Consider the following 26,355-nt stretch of genomic DNA (forward strand, 5'->3'; position numbering starts at 1 on the left):
AGCGACAATGCCACTAGAAATTGTGTTCTCTGTAAAGCTGACATTCCAGACAAATTCTTTGTCAAGAAGATCAGTGATCTCTCTCGGTATGTGGTCCTTGCCGGTTGGATTTTCCATCACCAGTGCATCAACTGAACGACCAATGAGCCTTTGAGCCAAACGGCCAAAAACAATAAATGTAGTGTCGGCTGTATGATCGCCTGCTATCACACTCAGTTTGAACCTAAAAAATGCACTGTGACATTAGTTCTCATACATCAATGCTTATTCTGTGTGGCTTGATTAGTTCTAGTATGACTGACCTAGGTGAAGCTGAAACAACTGGTGGGCATGTGTTGTTTCCACATCTATAAGAACTTCCATATGGTTTGGTTGTCTTATTGCAAATATCACAAGCAGTATACCACCAGGAATACTCCATGTTAAGTTTTTTTTATGACCACAGTAACCAAGAACTCATGTTTCTGTTTGCATAAGATGGTGACAATCAATACAACCTGTTATATAGTGTGAAATACAATAGGACGAACTGGATATAAGGGTTTTACCTTGAACTTAAAAGGGTGAAGTTCTCTGATCTCAACAATTGTCTTTTCTTCACCATTGTTGTGGGCAGCAGGTCCAGCCGGCAGATCAAGCCATTTTATTGGCTCATAGCTCCCTTCAACACTATATAAAATTATATAGGTGAGATCTAGATAGAAATAAAGCAGGGTGAAACAACAGTGGGCGACAGCAAGATATGAATAATATACCTAGCAGCCAAGGATTTGGCATCTGGTGTGTCAATATTTATGTACCATTTGCAGGCCGAGTTATCTGATAGAGAAACGTTTTCTGAAACAATGGTATTATGCATTATGACAATAGAAGATAAAAGCATAGCAGAAAAATGCAAGCAAAGTGTCTAGTAGATCGCTTACTTCCATGGCCTCTCACCAATGTGCCAACAAAGATAACTATCTGCGGTTGATGCTTGCCTGCACTGACAATGTTATCTGCAGGAAAGCTTGTAGCCCTTTCTCCCCACAACACAATATTGGTTGTCTCATTGCTATGTTTGTGTGTATATAAAAAAAATCACAGAGGGAGTGTGGTGTAGTGAGTGGTTAGTCTATAACACAAAAAAAAGCTGGCGTACTGGAATTAAGGGAGCTAGCATAGTAAAATGATATGTTAGTATTAAGGTAAATATTTTGGTGGTTGTTGGCTGACATGGATGATATAAGATGTCAGAGTTATTAGAGAGCGTCAGAAAATTAGCTAGGAATAATATACACAATACAAATTTAGGGAAGAGATCTAACTCAGCATTGCGGATGTAGACGTTCCTTTTCAAGCTATCACCGTCTTTAATGCGTGTCTGAACGGTTGTAACAGATTATATTTCAGTGATGATTCCAATAACATCTATGATGTTGTCATAAAGAAGAGGAATCCATGTTAGCAGTAAAAAATCATCAATGTAATATGTAACAAATCATAGGTCTAGAACTGTGGCACCTGTGAAGGAGTCTTTCCTGTCCACAAGGGAGCGTAGCTCATTAAAAGGCGTAAGGGAGTAAGCATACTGAGCAAAGTTATCTGGCACATCAACACATTCTTCTACTGTACTCCACCAAGTGAAAGTAATCGCCAGTTTGTTGTCAACTGGCCAGTAGTGCTTCGTGCAAGGTTTCACACGATAGTACGTAAGCAAGTATACCTTGCCTTCAGTGATGAGGGGCTTAAATTTCTTGTCGCATGGAGGATAAATCATAGCAGCAATGCTGGATCCCTGTTCAAACAATTATGTTAGCTAATGAAAATATATATTTTGTAGTCTGTTTATTATGTAAAGGTTTCAAACAAATGACCTTTTGATCAACCAAAACCAATCCAATATGGTGCAAGTTAGTTTCATCATTTTGGTCATGGTATTCCCATAACCGTGAAATGCGTATGCGGAGAGTTGGATTCCCATCACTAAGCTCAAGGCTAGCAATCTGCAATTCGCCCATCTACAAGAACATAAAAAAATGCATTAGGTTCCAAAAGGAACCGGATTGCTGAAACACTGAAGCAGCTGAGATCAGAAGGAAATAGAGCCTAATGAACGTACAAAAGCCAAACACATGCACAACGAAGAGGGAAAAAATAAGAGTCACGCAACAGCATAAAAAACTGGCAGCATGGCTGCGAGCTATGTATCAACATCCTGCAGGTGTGAAGATATAGTACCTTAGCCTTCACAATGCCATCCTGGCAATCTAATCGCAAATCATGCACAAAACCCAATCGCAGAATGTATCATAGAGCTGACAGCCTCTAGTACTTCATGGTAAACCACATTTCTGGTTTGTGAACAACATACTTCATCCTCATCCTCTATGAGTATTCTAATACCTTCCCTTGATGTTGATCTAGAAACAGCAACATATAGTTGGCCATGCGTGAAAACAGGTTTTTTTTCAAGTATACACCTACTCGTGAAAGGGTCTGTCCTTGGCTCTTGTTATTTGTCATTGCATAGCATATACGGACAGGGAATTGCCTTCTTTGAAGTGTAAAAGGCCACTTAGGGCTCGTGGTGGTAAGCGCGATTCGTGGTATGAATGTTGTCTCACCGATATTGGATCCAGTTAAAATCACACACTCTAGCAGCCTATGACCAAGGGAAGTAACCAATAACCTTGTCCCATTGCATAAACCCATGGACTGATTTAAGTTGCGTAGAAGCATAATTGTCACACCTTTTTTGAGCACAAGTTTGTGAGATGGGAAGTTGTTGACATTAATAGAATTCAAAAATTCAGGAGGGTAAAAGATATCAAAGTCAGGTAAGTGTTCACTTGATTTTGAAATTGTATCGCAGCTAAGATATTCTTTTGGCTTGCTAGGTATCATGTCAACAATACAGTCATTTATCTGATCATCCATTGAGTTATTTGGGCAAACAATAGCTCGACATGCAAGGTAGCAATGATTTGTATAGTTATCTGTGAAGCGCGGAAATACCTCATCTATTATGGCCTTTATTTGTCACCAGATGTTTTGATCAAAAGATCATCAGGAATATCCACCCATGTTGGTTCTGATTCACCATTTTCTTTTGTCGCAGTCAACCTACCATCACCAAGCACTAGAACCCAATCACCAAAGTCCTTAAGATCTCTACAACCTTGCTCACCAAGGTCACCGTGAAGAAGTCTCATATTGATTGTCAGTATAAGAAGAGTAACATGTCGCCAAAGAGGAGAATTCGTAATGGATGCATCAACTATGGAGGCACGCGAACCTTTTCTTATAACTGGTAATATCTGTCGAAAATCACCTCCAAGAATAATAACTTTACCACCGAATGGAACTATACTGTTAGAAGGTGTCTGTTCAGAAAGCAAATCACGTAAGGTTAGATCTAAAGCTTCAAAGCATCTTCTATGAGTCATGGGGGCTTCATCCCATATTATGAGAGAAGTTTTCTAGATAAGCTTAGCAAGCATGGTTCCTCTTTTAATGGTACAAATGCTGTTCTCATCTATCTCGATTGGAATTTTGAATCTAGAATGAGAAGTGCGCCCTCTAGGCAAAAGAAGAGAGGCAACTCCTGAGGAGGCAACAACCAAAACAATTTTTTTTCAGATCTTATTTTGGAAATCAATGCGTTCCATAGAAATGTTTTCCCTGTACCACCATGGCCATAGACAAAGAAAAAACCATGCTTATTCATATTTACTCGTTGTATGATTGTGTCAAAAAATTTTCTTTGATCAGTATTCAGCCTAGGTATATTCAGGTTAGCTTCTGCGGCTAGGGCGGCGGCATCAGGAGCAAGCTCTTCATCGACCATTCTATTTACTACAATGTCATCTGAATAAATTGCTGCTCGTGGTAAGTCATAATCATCTATGCTACCACCGCTGTTTGAAAACACAGTATGTAGTTCTTTCATTAGTAAGGACAACAGTCTATCAGAAGGTATTATGTAAGAAGGATTTGACAAAGCTGTCCTAACACGTCGTTGAATATCATTGGTAAAATAGGTCCAATATTTTTCAAATAGTGACCGGACATTTCCAACAGAACAGAACATCACAACAGTAACAAAGAGTTGTCTTAGCTGGCCTGACGATGCAGATACTATAGCCTCATCAAATAGTAAGTGACATTCATTATCACTTTCAAGGAGCCCTCTTGCTTCACATGCTTGCTTAAAGGTTGGATAAACAACCCCATCGTAAGTTCTAACATCAGCATAAGACATGGCGCCTTTTACGATCATTAATAGCATTTGTAAATAATAAAGCTCGTCGCTCACTGGACTCACATAGTACATCCTGCCTGTTTTTTCACACGGTATTCTAGGACGCCAACTACGTGAGCTACTGTCCCATGTCCATTCTCTCGGGAAATCACAGTAAGTAAGCGTATGTGCACTGCTATATTTTCTGTTCGCTTCGAACCACTCCGTTAACAATGTTTTTTTCGCTGCAGGGCTGGATAGCAAAGATTGTAGGTCAGATCCTTTCTTGTATCAAACAAAGTTCATATTTGGAAGGTGCACAGTTAGGCGTTCTACAGAAGGCATTCTATAGTGTATATCCAATTCAAAAGCCCGCCAATGAGACTCACATGTAGATAGAAACCTTGCATCGATGCATTCTTGTATTTCATTTCGTGGAGAAGTAGAGCTTTCAGATGTTTTATTCGATGCATTTCCAGAAATCTCAAAAAATGCTTTAGTTCTATCAGCTCCTTTTGTGACATATTTAAACAAGTATTTGATCATATTAGATTTGTTGCACCATTCTACGTTAATGTGAGCTTGGTATTTTTTCAGAAGTTCTAGGTTATAGGGCACTACCCATCTGTTGTAAAGTTTAATACCATTTTTCACAACATATCGACCATTGTTTCTGCGTTTGTAAATAGTAAATCCAAATTCATCCATCATAGTCTCTTCCTGAAAAGATTTAGGGAAATGCTTGGAGCATTCTCCCTTTTTCATACATGGGCATGCCCGGTTCTGATTGCCACAAGGGCCATGAATCATAAATTCATCAACTAAAGCATAACTTAAAGGATCAGTCAACACATCAGGTATTTCAGCAAAAATAAAACCATCGACAATGGGAGCACTAAACTCAGTATTCTCAGCAGCAAGCCAAAGTAAGCAATGAATATGAGGGAGGCCACGCTTCTGGAACTCAACTGTATACAGGACTACATGTAAAGAGGGCCAATGTTAGAACCTATACAGCACAAACAAATATTAATGAACCAGCAAAATATCCTACCAGCAAGGACTGGAAGAAGAACGCACGAAGTGAGAACACGCGTCCGCGATGGAGGCCGCACAACGCCAGAACGCTCACCTCGGAATCGCCATGAGGACGCAAGAAAGGTGAACGGAAAAAAGGGATTAGGCTGGAGAAGAAGGAAAGGGACGAAAAAGAAAGAGAAAAACAGTACCAGCGCGATTTAATGGTTTCCTCGCGCCGCACGCTGCATGGAGCAGGCCTGTATAGCGTTGTCTATCTCCCATTCGCCAACCGGTACAAACATGGGGCCCATACTCCTTGCACGGGAGCAAACTGGATATATCCATGGTCCCGGCGCAGGGCAGATACGAAAGACCCTATTAAACGCGTGAACTGTAATGAGCAATCTTCACCGGGCATAGTCCACCCAACCAGCGAGCCATGCGGCCCCACACAGCACCAGGCCCACTGATCAGGGAGCAAAAACCCAGCACTGAGCCACCCTGTCGACGGCTCGCGTGCACAGCGGAGTAGGCCCACAGAGTGGAGACCTATGGCGCGCGAGCAAATCGCGTCGCAGGAACACTGGAGGCCCACAGTGCAGAGGCACATAAAAAATTGAAGGGGACGTGGATACCAGCGCAAACGAACACGCTAGTAAAAAAAAAGGGTGAATCGCTGTGGGAGGAGCAGATCACCCTTACTTTTAATTACTTCGATGGGTTGCTATATTGGACAAAACCCCTTCCTCTTCCTAATATTTTTCTGCCAAGGCCGTTCTCTTCTACTTCGTGAATAACATGCCCATGACGAGCTACCTGCTTACTCGCTCAAAATAAATCAACGGAAGGGCTTCATTTCGATTCTCCAATTTGGAAAATCACATATTCATTTCCTTCATATAAACAGAAAAATACGATGACTCAAAAAAAAGTTCCCTACCACGAACTTTGTACTGCACGTATTACTTGGAACAACTAGAAAAGTAAGATAAGATAAGAAAGAAAAAAAAATATTCGGAATAGCGGATCCTGATCCAGATTAGTTCAATTTCAAAATAAATCAACCTAATATGAAATATTTCTAAAAGGCCTATCCAAATTCATAGCACTAAAATATATCAAATCTCATATTATGTTGGTTTATTTTAATATGAAGTTGTGTAGATTTGAACTCCTTTCGTTCCATAAAAATAAATCTAATACTAGTACAAGATATAAGATATGACATATTCTGGTATTACAAATGTCACATCTTAGTGCTATAAGTCTATTTAGATTTGTAATACTATGATATGACAAATCTATCTAGATATTTTCTGTTCAAATTTCTAATATTAGAATATGACATGTATCTTGTACTACCATATTTATTCTTCTACGGGACAGAAGAGATAGTTTTAGATGAAGTTAGTACACATCTTTTTATATTGTTTACTAGTAATTGTGCACACGTTTCCCACATTAGCTATAGTAATCATATGAAAACACTTCAAAATTGTTGCATTCTCCTGTAATATATGTCACAAAAAATATACAAACATACTAAAAGTTAAAGAACTATATGTACTGTAATGTAACTTAACATACTCCTTTAAACACTAAAAAATGCAAAGCAGCTAAAAATACCAAACATATAATTTATCATAGCTTGATGAACACTTGAAAAGCTCAAAGCAAGATTTTTTCTTTATGGTATTGAATTAAACCCCACAGCCTACAATATCTAATCAGAAAAAAAAAAGGACTCGCCGTCTTCACCAACAATACTTCAAATATACCCCTCATGGCCAGCAATTAAAAATAGCATTTACATGATCACCAATGAGGTGTATACAGCTACTGCCGTGTGTCCATAGAAGTTCATGTTGTCTACAAAACACAAAGTTTACATCCATTTCACTCATTTCACAAAGTTTTCAAGATTCAATGTAATCCTGGAGTTCACAGCCACAATCCCTTTTTCGTGAAGCTACAATCAGAAAGCTTGATAAGACATTAGCATCAGGCATCTTCCTGAGAAACCAAATTCTCCTTTAGCCACTCCAAAATTTTCAAGCAAACTACGTATGTCCAAATAAAAAGAAATAATAAAGCGGCCAAGCAAGCATATGCTGATAGATAAAATTTATGAATTACATCGTCAGTACTAAGAAGTCATCAACACAATGCAAATATTCAAAATTCCAAAAGCCACCACTCTTCCAGCTCTGCCGACAGCCACACCTACAAGCTACAGCTGAAGCATCAGATAGGGCAGAGGAGGCATCACAGGTCTGGTTTGGATTAAATTTAATGTTGCACTTTGTATAGATATATGCAGTTTCAATTTCATCTTCTGTTTTCTACCACCTCGCAATGTGACAGTTGGTATGAGGAGATCTCATCAAAGTTCACTGATTTTTTATATTGTTCAAACATCTAATTCAGCCTTTGTAGTAAATGTACCTCACATTCCAAAAATTTATGCAAAATTGTAACAACGTCAAATTTGTCAACTCCCGCTTCTTCAGCCATTGCAGGTTGAGGTGAAATCTGTTTTGTTGATAGCTAATATGGTTGAGTATTTTTCACATTCATATGAATAGCTTCACTTTGCAATATTTCTAATTTAAGTGCCAAAATCTATTCTATCATTTAGAACTGATGTTACTTTTACATTTTAAATAGCTCACAATTATGTTGTTAGGGTTTAGAAATACAAGATATCACACATGTTATAATAATAGGCAACATATCCTATGCACACAAACTCTCACGTGTACACACGTCCACACCAATTAAAAAATATCACCAAAAAATCTAGAAAAATTCATACATGTACTTTAAATAGTATTACATTTAGGGTTAAAATCTTAACCTCAAATTCATTATATTTTAGCCGTAACAAAAAAACAAAAAATCTGACAGTTTTTAGGTTGTGATTTTGTTAGAATTTTATCTTTTTTTTACTCGCTGTGTAGAATGAATTAAGATGCGACTTTGCATGTAGATGTAATACTATTGGAAGTACACGTATGGATTTTTCTAGAATTTTTTGTGACAATTTTTAGTTGGTGTGCACGGTGTGTACACGCGAGGGCCTGTGTGCATAGGATACGCAGTACTGCTACTGTTCCTGCTGCACATACGCACCCCAAAACATCGTATGTGTATTCACATCCTCTTGCATGTAACTTGTTGACTCTATTCTTATCTGTGGGCACTGATATATTTTTTAAAATTCATTAGGGATTCCACAATACTAAGCAAGAACGCACTTATGCTACCAATTCCTGGGGTCAACTAACAGGTGTGTTTATCTTTGCTTACTATATATTGATGTGCTGCTCAAACACCTCGATGGTGCCCAGTGTGGTTTACTCAAAACCAGATATGTCCTCAATTGGCCATGGCAAAGTTCATAATATGTCAATGTATATAGTTCATTCCCGGTCGTTATTTTACATATTGTCCATGGGGTTAGCTCATTTGTGTGGCATTCGTGGTATATATATTCTGATTGAAATTTATGATAGGTCGATGTACTAAAAAGCCATAAATCTACCCTAAACCTTTAAATGTTAACCTTGTATAGATTGGAATATATATTGGCAGGGACTCATGTGACTTCACTGTATCATATGTTTATGTTGCTGACTAAAATTAAATTGAGGTGTATCACTATGACAATTAAGCTAACAGTAATCAGATTCCTAATGTTTTGATTTTACAACTTTCTTCCTTTCATCCTGAAGGATGCAATTTATTTCAATAAGATACAATGTTTCTGCTTTGAGGAGCAAACCCTTCTTCCAATGCAAAAAAAAAAAGAAAAAAAAAGGGAGAAATTCAGCCAATGTGCAAGTATAGCAGGAACAAATGTGTAAATATTAGATGCTTTGCCCATACAATCTCTTTGAGATGTAGCTATTGGTACTTTCTTATGTTCCATGGTGCGTGCAGTATGTTCTGCAACTTGAGCAGACAAGATTTTTTTCCTTTTTTTTCTCTCTTCTTTCACAGTTGCTAATAGTCATTTCCTGCATAAAGTTTTAATTGCAGGCTACTCAAGAACCCAAGAAGTTCTGCCCTGAAGCTGTCATTTTTCTGGGGTCTCTTTTGTAACATCTATTCGATGACATCTGGGACCTCACCTATAAAAACAAGCAATTTTTTACCACTGCTTGATATTAAGTGAATATCCCCTTTATATATACCAATGATCAATTTTGGAGCTAAGGACAATGGAACAATGGCTTCATTTCCTTAAAAAGTGCATTTGTTGAATCCAGTGTATATTCTGCAAGTTATAAGCATGGATTTGGATGCTCCTTATTTCTCCTCTGATAATTTCAAGCAAAGATGTGTTTTTGGAATTTTGAATATTTGCATTGTGTTGATGACTTCTAAGTACTGACGATGTAATTCATAAATTTTATCTATCAACATATGCTTGCTTGGCCACTTTATTAGTTCTTTTTATTTGGACATACGTAGTTTGCTTGAAAATTTTGGTGTGGCTAAAGGAGAATTTGGTTTCTCAAGAAGATGCCTGATGCTAATGTCTTCTCAAGCTTTCAGATTGTAGCTTCACGAAAAAGGGATTGTGGCTGTGAACTCCAGGATTACATTGAATCTTGAAAACTTTGTGAAATGAGTGATGGATGTAAACTTTGTGTTTTGTAGACAACATGAACTTCTATGGACACACGGCAGGAGCTGTATACACCTCATTGGTGATCATGTAAATGCTATTTTTAATTGCTGGCTATGTGAGGGGTATATTTGAAGTATTGTTGGTGAAGATGGCAAGTCCTTTTTTTTCTGATTAGATATTGTAGGATGTGGGGTTTAATTCAATACCATAAAGAAAAAAATCTTGCTTTGAGCTTTTCAAGTGTTCATCAAGCTATGATAAATCAGTGAACTTTGATGAAATCTCCTCATACCAACTGTCACATTGCGAGGTGGTAGAAAACAGAAGATGAAATTGAAACTGCATATAGCTATACAAAGTGCAACATTAAATTTAATCCAAACCAGACCTGTGATGCCTCCTCTGCCCTATCTAATGCTTCAGCTGTAGCTCGTAGGTGTGGCTGTCGGCAGAGCTGGAAGAGTAGTGGGCTGCCGCAATGAAATAGCCTGCAATATGAAACATAGGAACCAAAAAACAACAAATTGAGTATTTTAGACCATTAGAAAGCTGAGAAAGGTCTGGGTATTTCCTCTCATAACAATTCTTTCGGAAGATCCAATTGTAGGAGGAACATATGCTACTCCCTAAAAAACAAAACATCCATTCAGGATAAGAACCTAGGTAAGTAAATATGCAACAGTTGAGGTGGAACTGGTTTCTTAAATAAACCATAGAAGTAGCATTGCATTTTTTAATAAACTTGCCAGATATGAACTCAACCAAGTCAGATATGCCATTAACAAACCTACATAGCCATTAACAAACAAACGCCAAACATTAATTTCCTGATACATGGTAAAATTTGTACTTTCTTATTTTGAACTGATACATTAATTTCCTGTGTTTTCCTGCCAAGCCCCTTCACTTAAACTGCCTGACTGCTCCGTAAAAAAATAAGAATAAATTGCACAAGGCTATCTATCTATTATTCTATTATATAAGTAAAAGTCTATCAAACTTTCTCGAACGTTACTCCCACTCGGACGCCCGATGGGAAGAGGTTAAAATCAGGTGCTGATGTCAGCATAACGTCAACACTCGATTTACGTGCAAAACTACTTTAAACTGTTTTTTCTCTTAAATTACTTATCCAAATCATGATCCGATTACACCATTAAATTCGTGGCAATTAAATCTTCAAAACAAGACCACACATGGATATATTCCGATGAAAAAAATTAGCTTATTATTGAATTATTTTAAAGGAAAAAGTACGAATTACCCCCCGAACTATGGCGGTCGTCCGAATTACCCCCTGAACCACAAAACCGGACATTCTTCACCCTCAACTATGCAAACCGGACGAATTACTCCCCTCGACCCAATCCGCGGTGGTTTTAGTCTACATGGCGTACGCGTGACAGTCCAGTCAGCATTTTATTTATTAAAAAAATGTGAGACCCACCTGTCATACTCCTATTACACTATTCCTCTCTCTTCTCTCACTCTCAACCTCTTTCTCTCACTCTTCCCCTCGCTCTCTCCTCTCACTGTGAACTATGCAAGCGGCGGGCGGAGGAGGCGAGGCGAGACGGCGGAAGAGGCGAGGCGTGGCGGCGGCAGCGGCCAGGCGAGCGCGGCGGCGGAGGAGGCGAGCGCGGCGGCGGGCGGACACAGAGCTAGGGGCCGTGCGACCGGCGGTGATGGGTGGACGCAGAGTCGGACTAGGCGGCCAGCGGCAGAGGCGAGGCGCCCGGGCGGCTGGTGGCAGAGGCGAAGGCGGACCTGGCGGAGCTCGCTCGAACGGCCGATGACGGAGGCGGAGGCGGAGGCGGAGCGTGCGTCCAATGGCGGAAGAGAAGGGAGAGCGCGCGGCCGCCATCCCGCCGCCCCAAGCTCCGTCCGCGGGGAGGAGGTGAGCACGGTCGGCGTGGGCGGTTGGCGAGGTGAGGACGACAGCGCGCGGGGGGCGAAGGACGGCGGCGACCGGCGGCCGGCGACGGAGGCGGAGGCAGACCGGGCGCGCGGTGGGTGGTGGGCTCCTCCTCCACGTTGTGGGCGCGCGGTGGGCGGCAGCGCGCGGGAACACGCGGTGGACCGCCGCCACCACTGCGGGCTCCTCCTCTTCGTCGTCGGCGCGCGGTGGGCTCACCGCCGACCGGAGTCGCGCCCGCCGCCGCTCGCCCCGCCGCTCATCTTCAGCCTCCTCCTTGCCCATAGGTAGGAGCTGGTCCCGTCCAATCTCCCTCGCATCCCACCCCCAATGGTGACGCCGCCGCACCATCTCCTCCAACTCCGGCCATCCACTCCCTCCCAGCCCTGTCCACCTCCGCCTCGCCTGCAGCAGTGGCAACCGACGCTAGAGAGTGTGCGTCGACCGCCCGCCCCCGCAGACCCGCCGTCGTGCGTGCCGACTGCCCGTCCCCTGTCCCCGCTGGCCCACCTTCACGGGCCGCCGTGAGGGATTGCGGCCGACCGCCCGCCCTCGCACGCGCGCCGCTGTGTGCCGCCGCTCCACTTGTGCCCGTGCGTCGTGACGATGATGATGAGAGAGAGAGGGGGAAGATGGGAAGATGAGGTCTTACAGGTGGGCCCCACCATTTTTAAAAAAGAAAATGCTGATTGGATTTCCACCTCAGCATCACGTGTATGCCACGAAGGATTAATACTGCTTCAGATTGAGGGGGGTAATTTGTCCGGTTTCAATAGTTTGAGGTTTAATATGTCTGATTTTGTGGTTTGAGGGAGTAATTCGGACGACCGCGATAGTTCAGGAGGGTAATTCGTACTTTTTCCTATTTTTAAATGTTACACGATGTTCCATCAGGTATATCGGAATTGTTTCACTAAGTAGGGCCTTGTTTAGTTCCAAACTTTTTCTTCAAATTTCCAACTTTTCCATCACATCAAAACTTTCCTACACACAAACTTCCAACTTTTCCATCACATCGTTCCAATTTCAACAAAACTTCCAATTTTGGCGTGAACTAAACACACCCTAGATTGAAAATGTTTCACTCGTTTAAATCAGGTATTATTTCACCTTATATAAAAACAATGTTTCAACAAATAACGAAAGAATATTTCAGTTCTCTGCAACATTAGATCTATACATAGTGAAACATTATGAGTACACTAAGTGAAACATTTTTCGGTGGAACAAAAAATAAACCAAATTCCCTTCACAGGGGTTTCCAAAATATGTGGGGTTTTTTTTGTTGCAATGGAATGTTTCATTCACTGCAACATTAGATCTATACATAGTGAAACATTGTGAGTACACTAGGTGAAACATTTTTGGTGGAACAAAAAATAAACCAAATTCACTTAATAGAGAGTTTCCAAAATATGTGGGTTTTTTTTATTGCAAAAGAATATTTTAATTCACTGCAACATTAGATCTATAAATAGTGAAACATTGTAAATACACTAGGTGAAACATCTTTTATGGAAAAAGCTATTACGTGGCACTCATACAAACGCTCGTAGGCTGTCACATGGTTTTATCTAAACTTATCATTGATTTTCACAATTTGTGAACCTAGTATTTTATACCATTGGATTAGATCGATCGATCTATCTATCTAATAAAAGTCCATTAAACATCCTACAAATGCTCTCATGCCGTCATGTGGCACTCCTATAAACGCTCCTAAGTCGTCACATGGAATTTTAATATATTAGAAACATCTAGCCATTTATTTTCATTTAAATTGATGATACCATTATTCTACACCATCAGATTAGATTAAAAAACGAAAATAATATACGTACAACCCTGTTGTCCGGCTATTGTGTACGACTCTACCCACAAGGAAAGGCTCAGACGGCAAAAGTCTCACTCCGTGATAGAATCTGACATGCGTAGGTAATGCCGTAACGGAGTCGGACACCAATCGAACATTGGCGCCGTACTTATAGCAGCGTTCTAAAAACAAAAAGGACTGATTTTAGTCCCTCTCTCCTGTACCCTGCACGTGCATCCCTCTCCACAAGTATACATATGTACAGATAATGTACTAACCTACATACTCCCTTCGTCCTACAAAATATCAACTCCTACAATCCTGAGAAGAAAGTAGTGGAGTAAAAATAACCAAAATACCCCTCATTATTAGAAAAGTAGTAATAGTGATAGGTAGGTAAAAGATATTTAAGGGATAAAACTTCTCGTTTTATGTGCTAAGAGTAAGTAGAGTGGTAGAAGTTGATTTTTTATTAGACAAAATTCAAACTCCAGAAATTGAGTTTTTTTTGGGACGTAGGGAGTACGTCCCCTTTTTCCCTTCCCATTCATCCCGTTTACTTTTTTTTTACCTAGGATTCCCCATAATATATTTATTACCTTTATTTTTTACGCTATCGATGTTTGAGCATATGTTTGCTAAAAGAAATATGTAATTATTATCAATTTTGTTATGAATTTATATTGATGACTTATGTTGGCTATATTTTAGTGCAAAATACATTGCGACAGATGATGTTGACATGTATTAATTAATTCCATAATAATATTTAAAAAAAATCACATCCTAATATTTTAACTTGCTATAAACATGTTTATGTGTATACATACACTTGAAGAAAAGTTTGGAATCCATTTATATTTTATGATACACCGAGACATGAGAAAAAAAAAATAAACTTGATCGATACTGTGAATACTACTACAATGGATCACATGGAAACCTCCATGTCTCAGCATTAGAAAAGTTATACAACCATGTAGCATGATGACTAGGAGGTGCAACAAAACCATTGTCAACAAACTATTGTCATATACTAGACATACACAAATTTTATAATGAATTTGTTTAGACTTTCGAACCCAAAAATTTTCTCGCGCAAACTTGGATGAGAAAGCGAAGCAGGAGAGAGAAAGTAGATCATTCTTAATAAGACAAGAATAATGTATCCATATAGAGGATGAGAGTCGTAATGAGCTCAGCTAGGCCTTACTTTTTATCGCCATAGGGCATATTGAGTAGGAGCTGCAAGAGGGCTGTATATCGACCAAACAAATTCCATGCTAGAAATGCGAAATGCTTTCAAATAATTTGTCTGATCTTTGAAACACAGATTTTCTAGGGTCTTCCAGAACTTGATGGAATATGTGATAATTATGGCAAGTGGACAGACATAATATGCTTCAGTTAAACAACTATATAATCTAATTGTAGTTAATTCATGCCCAGTGCAGCTAGCTAAACAAAATATTTGTAGATTGGTTACTTTCGAGTACATAATTCTTAATGGTTAGCTATAAATTTTGTAAAAATAAATAAATCATGGAACAATAAAAAAAATTACATTCCAAAGTAATGATGCCTTCGCAGTTATATCTAGCCGTGAGGAGCCTTGCACACTTAACAATAAAATTGGACTCTACAAGCATGTGTCTTTAACATAGTCTCAAATACCCCAATCTATAAATAAATAAACAATGAGAACCTATTTTAGTATTAGATGTTTATACAAAAGTCGATTAATTTTTATTTTTAAAAAAGGTTGACATATAAGATGTAACACTCTCACTATTCTATCATCTCACAAAATTTGATCTTAAAATAAGATTACATACAATAAAATAGAAAATATGAAATGTCAATAGGGATTAAAATGAACTAACTGTAGAAAAACTTATAAAATTCATAGAAAAAAATAGGTTCTTAGATTTCACTTAAACTAGAACACCCATTAACATAACCATTCCATCATTTTTGAGTGCTTAAATGCTTACATGTAAGTATGTTGTAAGTATGCAACAAGTAGCAGTAATGTGAACCAATTAGAGGGCAGCTTTATTGTGTTGGAAGATTTTTTTTTTTTAAAAAAATAGAGTCCTTAAACAATCAATTATAAAAAGAAAAACACCTTACTTTTGATTTACACTTAATTTGTGAAACATGTTCCCAAAACAAACTAAGCCTATCTTCTTTTAAAGACGATTAAGCAAATTATACATAATTTCTTATAGGGGTAAATTAAATTATATAATACAATGATAACAAAATAGATTGGAAAACATTATTTAAGTAATATTCGCCGGGTCGGAAAACAACCGATCGGAGTATATTAAGAGGGGGGAAAGAATTTACAGATCACCTAGCACACCCAAGAAAACGACGTGCAACCACAGACTACAAAATAAAACAATCCTTATGTATACAACAACGGTGAGGGAAAACCCCCGCCTCCACTTTACAACTCAAAGAGAGGAAGTCAAGCCCGCTTCTTGCCACAATTTCCACTCATCCTCGATTGCGGCACAAAGATTCACTGGCAACACTGTATGCCCCTCAAAGACACGAGCATTGCGCTGTTTCCAAATTAGCCATGTCACCAAGATGATGCCCGCATCAAAAGCTCTCCTGTCCCGCTTCTTGATTGCTTTGCGAGCATCACACCACCAAGAGGGAAGACTCTCCATCGGCGTTGAGCAACAAAGCCCTAACCACCCTCTGATACTTGCACACTTCTTGTGTGTAAGAACAACCTTGAAAGATGTGAGCAAAGTCTCTTCCCCCCTAGAGCAAAGATGACAAATGGAGGCGAGGTGCCAACCGCGACGCTTCATGAAGAATGTTTTTGGAAATCATACTTTTGAACTACAATACAAACAATCCAGTTGGTATTCTGTTCTTATAAGTTTCTAACGCAATCTAATATGCATGCCCACGCGAATGCGCGGGCTACCTTCCTAGTTTTAATAAAATAAAATCGCTCACTTGAGTTTAATTGCTCAGTATAGAGTTAAAATGATGGCTTTATAATATTAATGTAATATCAAATCTTTGATAGGGCGCACAGCATGCATCAAAAGTTCTGAAATTCGAGAACGCCCTCATTCGTGGATTGTTTTCCTCTTCATGGCTAGGATTTTTCCCTAACCCCAGCCTGCCAAATAAGGCCACTAGAGTTAGGAACCATCTTCTCTTCTAGGGGTGAGATGGAATATTCTCTTGCCTATCAAAACAAGGAGAGAAAAAAAAGGTTATTATTGTAATGGAAACCTAACTAGAAATGAGCAAGGAGACCGGACATATCAGGGAAGATAACTGTTGAAACGGAAATATTCATACCTAATAACATGTTAGTTTATATCAACTTTATGGATTGGCAAAATCTTCTCCCATTCAGAACCATTGGTTTTACACCCCACCTTTAAACGAGTGCAACAACCACTTATTTGAAGAGCCCACAGATTGGGGGGCATAGCAGGAAGTGTCTCGAGGAGGGGAGCATTACACAGAACCAGACTCCTCAGGGAGTGCAAAGTGTCCATAGTTGAAGGCAGTGATCTGAGCAGATTTGCATTGTTTATTTCTATATGCTCCAACTGAGAACTATTCTGCAATAACCATTCCTGAGGCAACTCAAGCATTTCAGATCCATTAGATACAAGTCTTCTAGTGAGGCAGAAGTTTCTAAATGGATTCTGAAGAAGCAAAAGATGGTCATCAATTTCAAGGGTGTCAAGCACAAGAGAAGACCGCATAGCTGGTGCTACCGGAATCCCTGAAGATGTAGCAGTTAGATGAGTGCACTGCTGTATTTTCAGTATTTTCAAGGAAGCAAGTGCTCCTAGGCCACCCAAGGTCGACAAACTCTGACATTGAAGAATTTCAATACTCTCCATTGTGGATATTCTTCTAAAATGTTCTTCACTTGGGAGCTTCTCGAGCATGCTGCAGCCGATGACTTTCAAGCTAGTAAGAGCTTTGTAGTGTTGCTCTTCTACAATACATGATCCGAAGGACAACAAATTAGGACAAGAATCTACATGGAGACTGCACAGCTGTGGATCCACTGTAGACACGTTTTGTAATGCCATCTGACTACTGGTTGGCAGACAAGATATTCCAACTTTATTTATCCCCAGATGCTTTAGACTATAAGGTAGATGAGGTAAATTCAACAGTTCTAGGCATTCTTTTACAACTAAGGTAACCAAGAAAGGAGGCAATCCATCACCATCAGGTCCCCCAATGCATTTCAGATTTGGTAGGTCCTCCAGTAAGACATGCTTCAGACTAGATAGACTCGCGAAGGAAGGGAGATCATCCCATTTAGGACATCCAACAATCTTCAAGCGTACCAATTTGGTAAGGACTTTCCTTCGAATCCACAGTGGAGGCAAAACACCCTTATAACCAGAAATTCTTAAATGCCTAATACGTTTGTAAGGAACAACTGTATCAAGAATTCGCTCATTAATCCTATTATGTTGATTTGACCACTCCAAAGATAACAGTTCCATATCATTCTTATTGCTCAATTCAGCCAAGGAAGCTTCACTACAGTTGCTTACATTCTCAACATCAAACACAAAGACTTTCCGGAGGTTCTTTAAGTCCTTCAGCTCAGATATTTTGTGTCCTTCTTCTTTCTTCACGCTCAACCCATTCAACTCACGAAGATTAGTTAGTCTTCCAATATGAGGGACTCTGGATAATGCAGGTTTTGGAAGATACAGTTTCTGCAAGTTAGCTAGATTGCATAAATCACTGACGCTCGCCTGTTCTTCTCCTTCTATCTTCAGTAGCTTAAGGACCTCCAGGTGGAAGAGTTTAAACAATTTATTCAGATTGCTTTTGTTAGTAGCAGACATACAGATGTACCTTAAGTGCTTTAGTTCCGCAATAGCATCATTTATGTCAAACCATCCATGTCCATCAAACTTTAAGAGCCGCAAGCTTGTTATGCCCTTCATTGCTTTCTTAAGATTATCAGCCAGTCCTGCCTTAAGTGGCCATTCCTCATTCGCTATAATAAGAGTACGGAGGTACTTGGACTTGGATATAACATTGATAGCTTCAGAATTTATCCCTTCAATGTATAGGTGACGTACTCTTTCAGATACATCAGCAGTATTGCATTTGGTGACTTTAAATGTTGAGAATTCCTCGCTAGAAACAAGGCATGACAATTCATAAATCAAATCATGCATGACATAGTAATCTGTAGAAGGATCGGGATGTAATTCTCTGGGTATCAGTGAAAAGAATGATTTTTTCAACAGAATATTGAAGTGTTCCCGAGCAATTTTCTCCTGGCCACTGTTCCCCTTTGTGCTTTGCAGTATCAATCCTGAACTCACCCACATCTCGGTAAGCTCTTCCATCCTGAATTTGTAATGGGATGGAAATATGCTGCAGTACTGAAAGCAAAGCTGCACCTCTGAGGTTAGATCTTCATAGCTCAACCTGAGCATCTCCATAACCCTAGGTGCAATATCGTCTAAATGACATACTTTTTTATTTAAGAAGTCATTCCAATTGCTATGATCAGTGTTGTCTCTGAGGTACTGACCAATCACTTTTGCTACAAAAGGACATCCTTCGAGGTTGTGTACAATCCATTCAGCTACACTTCGAAGTTCCAAATCTTCATTAGGAGGCACATGATGGTTCAAGATCTGCATAATATCTCTGTGATCTAAACCCCCCAGTACAACACATTTATATTCATTTGATGGCATTTGGCGTTTAACAGCATCAGCCACTGACCCCATTCGGGTCGTGAGCAAGATTCTACCTCCCATTGGTGCAATAATGTTCCTCAGGGGAGATAAAAATTGCCCCCATAGCTCATTTTCCCCATCCTCCCATGCATCATCCAGAACCAGTAAAAATCTCTTAGTAACCAACTCTTTAGTGAGATCTAATTGCAGTATGTCCAAAGAAGATGCAGTAACTCTGTTCCTGTTAATGGATTCCAACATTCTTGCCACCAACACTACAGGTTCAAAGCGCTTGGGAACATGCACCCAGATAATCATGTCGCCGAAATGATCCTGAACCTTCTTATCTTGACAGACAAGCTGAGCAAGAGATGTTTTCCCCATACCACCCCCACCCACTATTGCACACACTGAGAGTTTGCTATCTCTCCCTGGAGCCTCAACACCCAGCCATTCAATTATCTCATCTTTTTCCTTCTGCCTTCCAAATACAGGTGTTGCTAACACTCTCGTTGTCTCATTTCGGTTGGTCGTATCTTGTATGCGCCCTTCATTACGTTGAGGGGAAGTGTGAAGTCCATGCCCAGTTACCACTCGGAAATTTGCAGCATCATCAAAGACAGATTCTAACCTCATCAGAGCATTCTTGAGATTCTTTCTACTGCTGTTGGAGTTATTAGAACTTACAGACAGCTGCAATCTCATGAATTTAGGGACCAAGGATGATGAAGATTCTGCCTTCCGATTGCACACCTTCTCCAAGTCAAAGAAGTCAAGCTCATCAAGTGCATCCTCGGCCTCCTGTATGGCATCGCGGAACTGCCAAAGCCATTCAACCAACCCTTGGTTGTCCTGGATCTCCTGCAGAGTAATGCCATATAACATTGCTTGAGTTTTGGAGAGCTTACTCTTCAACTTAGTCTTCAAATCCTCATTCTCCAGCGGAAGGCGATCAAGGGCTTTGTTCACAACATAACTGATCACTGTCTCTGCAACTTTCTTCCCAACAAAAATGGCTGAGCTCTTGGCAAAAGCAATAGCAGCAGCTTCCACCATGCTGGAGAGAGCTTGAGCAAACAAGAGATGACACTGGATAGGAGGAGAGGACTGGGGGCTAGACTCTGATTAGAGGTTAGAGGTCAACGCCCAGATTCCGTCAAGGCTCCAAGAAGCTAATCTCCGCGTTGTGTTGGCATCAAAAATTATATACTCCCTCCGTTTTTTAATAGATGACGCCGTTGACTTTTTCTCACATGTTTGACCATTCGTCTTATTCAAAAATTTTATACAAATGTATATGATATAAATCACACTTAAAGTACTATGAGTGATAAAACAACTCATAACAAAATAAATTATAATTACGTAAATTTTTTGAATAAGACGAATGGTCAAACATATGAGAAAAAGTCAACAGCGTCATCTATTAAAAAACGGAGGTAGTATTAATTAATGGCAGCTTGGCCGTGGTAGCCCACTGGAATTAAGAATGTGAGCTTATTTTTATCAGTCGTGCTCACCTAACGATCAAGTGGCAGAAATAAGAAAATGCAACAAACAACTTGGTGAAACTCTGCCAGATGCAGATGGGATGAAACCGTCCCTGGTGCTACCACAGCTCGATTAACAAGTAAATTTGGGTAGATTTGGAGTGGGACGGATTGGGAATTGTTTTTTTGAACCAGAGGAGTTTGTACTAACTTAGGATTAAAATGTTTGAGCAAAATCCCAAAATATAACCGGGAATTGGATTAGAATACGCAGATATGAAGACAAACACGTTACTATCACTACTAATGAGCGACTAATAAAAATAAGGAGCAGAAAATGACACCACATTTGGAAGAAAACAGTGAGAGGCATACCGTGTTCCGAGGACGAAAACGCGAAATCCTGCAAGCTAGGGCGCGGGGGTGCCAATGCCACGGAGGCCGCCGCCGGCCGTGTCCTCCGCCGCTGCGCACGACGGCGCTCCGGTTCCTCATCGCACCAATCCACCGGCTTGCTTCCTCCCATTCCCCAAACCCCAATGCCCTGAGGAGAAAAAGAAAAATCCCTAAATCCTAAGCTCCTAACCATGCCCGCGGCGGGAAGAGTTGAAGAGGCAAGGCGCGGCGTACCGGTGGTCGGGGCGTGGCGGAGAGTGCGCCGTCGCCGGCGTTCCCCACCCGCGCGCTCCTCGCCTCGCCCGCCGGTGGCGCCGTCCCTCCCATCCACTCGCCCACGCCTCGCGCCACCGGCCGCCCGCCGTGTGCTCGACGAAATGCCGCGTCGACGATGGAAACCCACCACTGCGCGAGTTTGGTAGGTGGGCCGCATTGTGATCAGCCCAATAGCCAGCCCATTACGGTCGAGATCCAATTAAACCCAGTCCCGTAACGGAAATCCTCCGCGTGTCGTCCGATTAGGTTTTGCGTGCGGATTTTGGTTTGGATGGGCCACAGTTAGTATACGGCCCAACCAGATCTTAGTTTTCACGTGCAGTACAAAAATTGAACATCCAGATTGAATGGTTCCTGCATGCTTCTTTCATTGTCCCAAGGTATGCTAAACTTGCTTAGTGGAGAGTAATTAAGTCAAACTATGCAATATACTTGTTCTTAAAACACCATCATGCAGCATATGGTCCTTGAATTTCGTTGTAATTTTCATAGACCATCTTCATGGTTTCTCTATATATGTCTGAATTACCTCGCAACCACATGCAGCCAATGAGATTATACCAAAATTAACACAGTTGATGTAGAACTAAAATGGAATAATGATTGATCTCCTTGAGCTCTGAGATCTATTTGTTTAGGGTATGATTTGCTACCCTGGTCTAAGCTATAACAGCCTTTGGACTTAAATTCTCAGAGGTTTATCAAAGTCAGATTGAAATGACTGCCCTTAATTATCAACTTCCAATTAGGGTGTTCCAGGTTCATCAATCATCAGTTCACCTTGCCTAACAGATAAGGCACTGCACTGCAACTGCATGGAGAATACTATTTCTTCCCTAGCCTACTTGTACACATAGAAGTAATTAGTACTCTATCTTGTATCTTGATGGTGATCTTCAGAACTATCTCATGAATTCTGTACTTCTGATCATCCATAGCACTTCAATGGATTCAAGATTTGCCCATGGACCATCATCCATAGCTCATCTTTATGGCCCATAGATATATAGGATGCATGTGCACTATATATGCTTATGTGATAGACCTCTACATATATAAGTATGCTGTACTACATGAATGCTTGATACTGTTTGTCGTCTTGGGTTAGGCTTGCATATGGCAGGTAGTACCAGCTACCATTTAATCTCACCCATGCTGAAATTCATCTCTTGTTGCCCACCCTAATGTATCCTAGATAGATAGATTCAGTTGTGTACCGAAGATAAGGCTATAGCTTTCTATGAATAGCTGATGGAAGAACCAAAGTGAGAGTCTGAATTTTCCTTGACAACTTGTGCATGCAGAAGAGGCCATGCATGCATGGTCTATGTGGCAAAGGTTAATGCAACTGACTTGTCCGCCCAAGAGAAAATTAGTCATGAGGAAAATGCTCTCTCTCTCATGCATGAATTGCACAAATACCATGTGTTAATTGTAGAGGTAATTTGGATGCATGACAGCTTGACTTCCTTGCAGAACATAATTAAGATGCTGTTTGCTCCCAGGCCAGCTGGCTATTTGGTTAACATCTCATAATGTGGACATTTTCCCCCTTTCCTACAGGAAATGAATTCATCCATATCTGAAATTATGGCCAAATTGAAGTGTACAGAGTCACTAAGCCTGTCCACTTTGTTTTTAAAGATAATTGAATTTATTACAGCCTTTGTTTCGAGAAATTACAACAAATTGTTACAAAGGCTACGGGCGAATAACCGCGAATTACAAAATATTTCGATTTGAAAAAAAAAAATCCCCTCAGTACTCTTTTTTCGCCGGCCGGTAACGGTACGTGCATTGACTATTTTCATTTAGATTTGGAGAAAAAAAAGTTGCAAAGTGGAACAAACAACAAGATTCACTTGCACCTTCATGCTAATGCATTTGCATTAAGCTAGAAAAATTATTAGAAAACTTTTATTTCATCCCCGTATCTAAGTGTTTCTCCTCACTATAATTTTTCTTGCTCTCCATACACGTGAGAGTGGGCACACAAATACTTATGGTGTGTTTTCACTACCACATTTTGTCGAACATTACCAAACTACTCCCTTCATTTCAGTTTATAAAACATTTTGACTTTGGTTAAAGTCAAACTGCTTTAAGTTTAACCAAGTTTATAAAAAATATAGGAACATTTTCAACCCAAGATAAATTTATTATGAAAATATATTCAATTATTGATTTGATGACACTAATTTAGTATTATAAATATTACTATATTTGTTTATATAAACTTAGTCAAATTTGAAACAATTTGACTTTATAACATGAAACGGAGGGAGTATATTTCAGGCAGTAGTTGCATAGTTCTACCTTATCAGGTTTTCCCCCTCTGAAATCCACAATTTCATACCTTTTTTCTAAAAAAAATAATCTTGACTAATTAAGGTGTGGTCAAAAAATTGTTGTCCATTCTAAGCATGTCCTTAACATCATGCGAGCATATTGATATACCATATACCCCCATATTGATCAACTTTTTCCTCAAATCATTGCGATTAGATGCTCCCTAGGATGTATTTTTAAATACCTGAGCCATGCAAGTCATTCATGAAAATTGCATCATTTGCAACTTTCCACATGCATATTCTCTTATGTAGCCCTAGGTAGTAGGTACCGATCGATTGGATGTGCCTTTATTCGCGCTAGCTCCCTAGTTAAGGCTCTGAAATTTCCTATTGTCACACTCTCTTTGCCTCACCACATTTAGGAGTTGGTTCTTATTCCCTTCCCTGTACACTCAAATATGTGCTTTGTGCTGATATTTTGTTCTTCAATTGCGTCATAGGGCCAATACTATGTATGTTCCCAACCAACAATGGTTGGAGAAATGATGCGACTTTTGGGAAAAAAAAAAGAACTTGTCCTATCACGCTTATATATTCGTGGAATCTTAGGCTGAGTTCGAATCTAACCCAACATATGAGCTATGCTAAACGATACATTTATAAAATATTTTTTATATATAAGTTTTTAAGAAATCAAACAAATTATTTTTTTAAGTTTGTAAAAAATAATACTGTAAAAAATAATACTTAATTAATAATCTGCTAATAGCTCACCTCATTTTACATGCTGATGAAAGTCTTAGCCAAAACGTTGAAACGAAAGTAGCTTTACTTATATGAATAATTACACCATAGTCCATGCAAACATGTATCGTAGATCCATAAACTTAAGAAATAACTTTGAAGAAAATTTCCTTGCAAATATTTCCCTTGTTTTTTTGTTGCAGTAGTACTAGATCCATCTTACAGCAAGTTTAATAATATAGCCAATTGCTGGTTCTAAATATTAAAATATTATCTATAACTAACTTAATAGTCCACTCATATGATAATTAGTTATAGATATATACGGATCATTAATATCTAATCCACCCATCTCTCTCATATACTTCCTCCATACTCGTAAAGGAAGTCGTTTAGGACATCGACACGGTCTTCAAAACACAACTTTGACTTCTTTTTTCTATTAAAATATTTATTGAAAATTGATATATGTATACTTTTATGAAAGTATTTTTCAAGATAAATCTATTCATACAATTTTTATATTTTCAAACTAAACAACTTGAGAGTTATTAATGATTTATATTCCCAAGATTTGACTTAAACATTGTTCTAAACGAATTCTTTTATGAGTATGGAGAGAGTAATTTATTTGAACTCGTGCTAGAGCTGACTACTCCTGACTACTAATTTATAGTCTAATTTTCTTCTCTCTTCTTCGTACAAGTACAAATATAATGTGACAAGGTAATAGCTGCTATGCATGGCTTGATCGGCTTCCTTCCATGCTGCAGCCGCAACCGCGTGCAGTACTTAGGCAAGCAACCGGCAGCACTTCAGCGGCTGGCAGTGGCGCTGCAGCTGTAGCAAATTGGTGTGTTTGAAACATAGAAAAAAAATTAAGAGGATATGAAACGATGTGAGTTATTAGCGCATAATTAATTAAGTATTAATTACTTTAAATTGAAAAAAAGTAGATCAATACATTTTTATTAAGTTTTTTTGTTAGTTTTTTTTTCCAAAATACACCGTTTAGCAGTTTGGAAAGTGTGCGCCTGAAAAAGAAGAGAGCTTTTCTCTCTTTGTGCTGCTTTGCTTATATTATGAATGAATGGAGTACCGGCTTGGAGGGACTGACAGGCAGTGGTGGTGAAGCCACCTCCCGGGTAGGTCGAGCGACCGCTCGGGCTTCACCACTATTAACTCCACTACTAATAATCATTGACATTTATAAAAATTAATTGATCACCGAAAACACTATTAATTAGTTGCTCCGGTTTGACGATGGCACTGGCTCCGCCACTGCTGACCGGCTTCTATTCGTGTAGAAATATTGTTTTGCCAGTGATAATATACACTGGTGGAGAAACCCTTTGTAGTCCCGGTTGGTAACCCCCCTTTAGTCCCGGTTTCCAAACCGGGAGTACCAATCCGGGACTAAATATCGCTATCTTTAGTCCCGGGTGAAATAACCGGGAGTAAAGATCGATCTTTAGTCCCGGTTGGTAACACCAACCGGGACTAAAGATGGCTCAGCCACGTGGCCGGCTGAGCAATCTTTAGTCCCGGTTGGTCGTGGCTGAGCCATCTTTAGTCCCGGTTGGTGTTACCAACCGGGACTAAAGATCGAGCTGACCTTTTTTTTTTCATGGCCCTGTTGCTGCATGGTTTATATATATATATATATATATATATAAACCATGCATATATATGTTTCAATACATATATATGCATACATATATATATGTATATATATATATATGTATTATATTATATTATATGTATATACATGCATAATATATATGTATTTATACATATATATATGTTATGCAAATGCATATGTATATAGATATATA

At 39.6% G+C, this 26,355-nt stretch overlaps 1 protein-coding gene across 3 annotated transcripts; it reads right to left on the reverse strand.

Moving 5' to 3' along the window:
* Positions 1-10,104: 10,104 nt before the first annotated feature.
* LOC107276851 (putative disease resistance RPP13-like protein 1) lies at positions 10,105-21,596 on the reverse strand. 3 transcript variants are annotated; one of them, XR_010738419.1, is made up of 3 exons: positions 21,444-21,596; positions 21,189-21,357; positions 10,105-10,366 (listed from the first exon to the last, which is right to left on the reverse strand). XR_010738419.1 is itself a non-coding variant. In XM_015762743.3 (2 exons), exon 1 carries the CDS (start codon positions 20,377-20,379, stop codon positions 16,954-16,956), a length of 3,426 nt encoding a protein of 1,141 aa, XP_015618229.1. In that variant the 5' UTR covers positions 20,380-20,525; the 3' UTR covers positions 15,874-16,826; positions 16,943-16,953. The 3 variants fall into 3 exon arrangements, 1 of the variants encoding a protein (XP_015618229.1); XR_010738418.1 differs by lacking the exon at positions 10,105-10,366 and adding an exon at positions 15,874-16,826; XM_015762743.3 differs by lacking the exons at positions 10,105-10,366; positions 21,189-21,357; positions 21,444-21,596 and adding exons at positions 15,874-16,826; positions 16,943-20,525.
* Between the last annotated feature and the right edge of the window lie 4,759 nt (positions 21,597-26,355).

Source organism: Oryza sativa, chromosome 12 (assembly GCF_034140825.1).
Source record: "Oryza sativa Japonica Group chromosome 12, ASM3414082v1".
Classification (NCBI taxonomy): domain Eukaryota; kingdom Viridiplantae; phylum Streptophyta; class Magnoliopsida; order Poales; family Poaceae; genus Oryza; species Oryza sativa.

Coding starts and splice junctions, on each gene's coding strand:
- LOC107276851 (XM_015762743.3), bottom strand. CDS start 20,379: ATGGTGGAAGCTGCTGCTATTGCTTTTGCCAAGAGCTCAGCCATTTTT.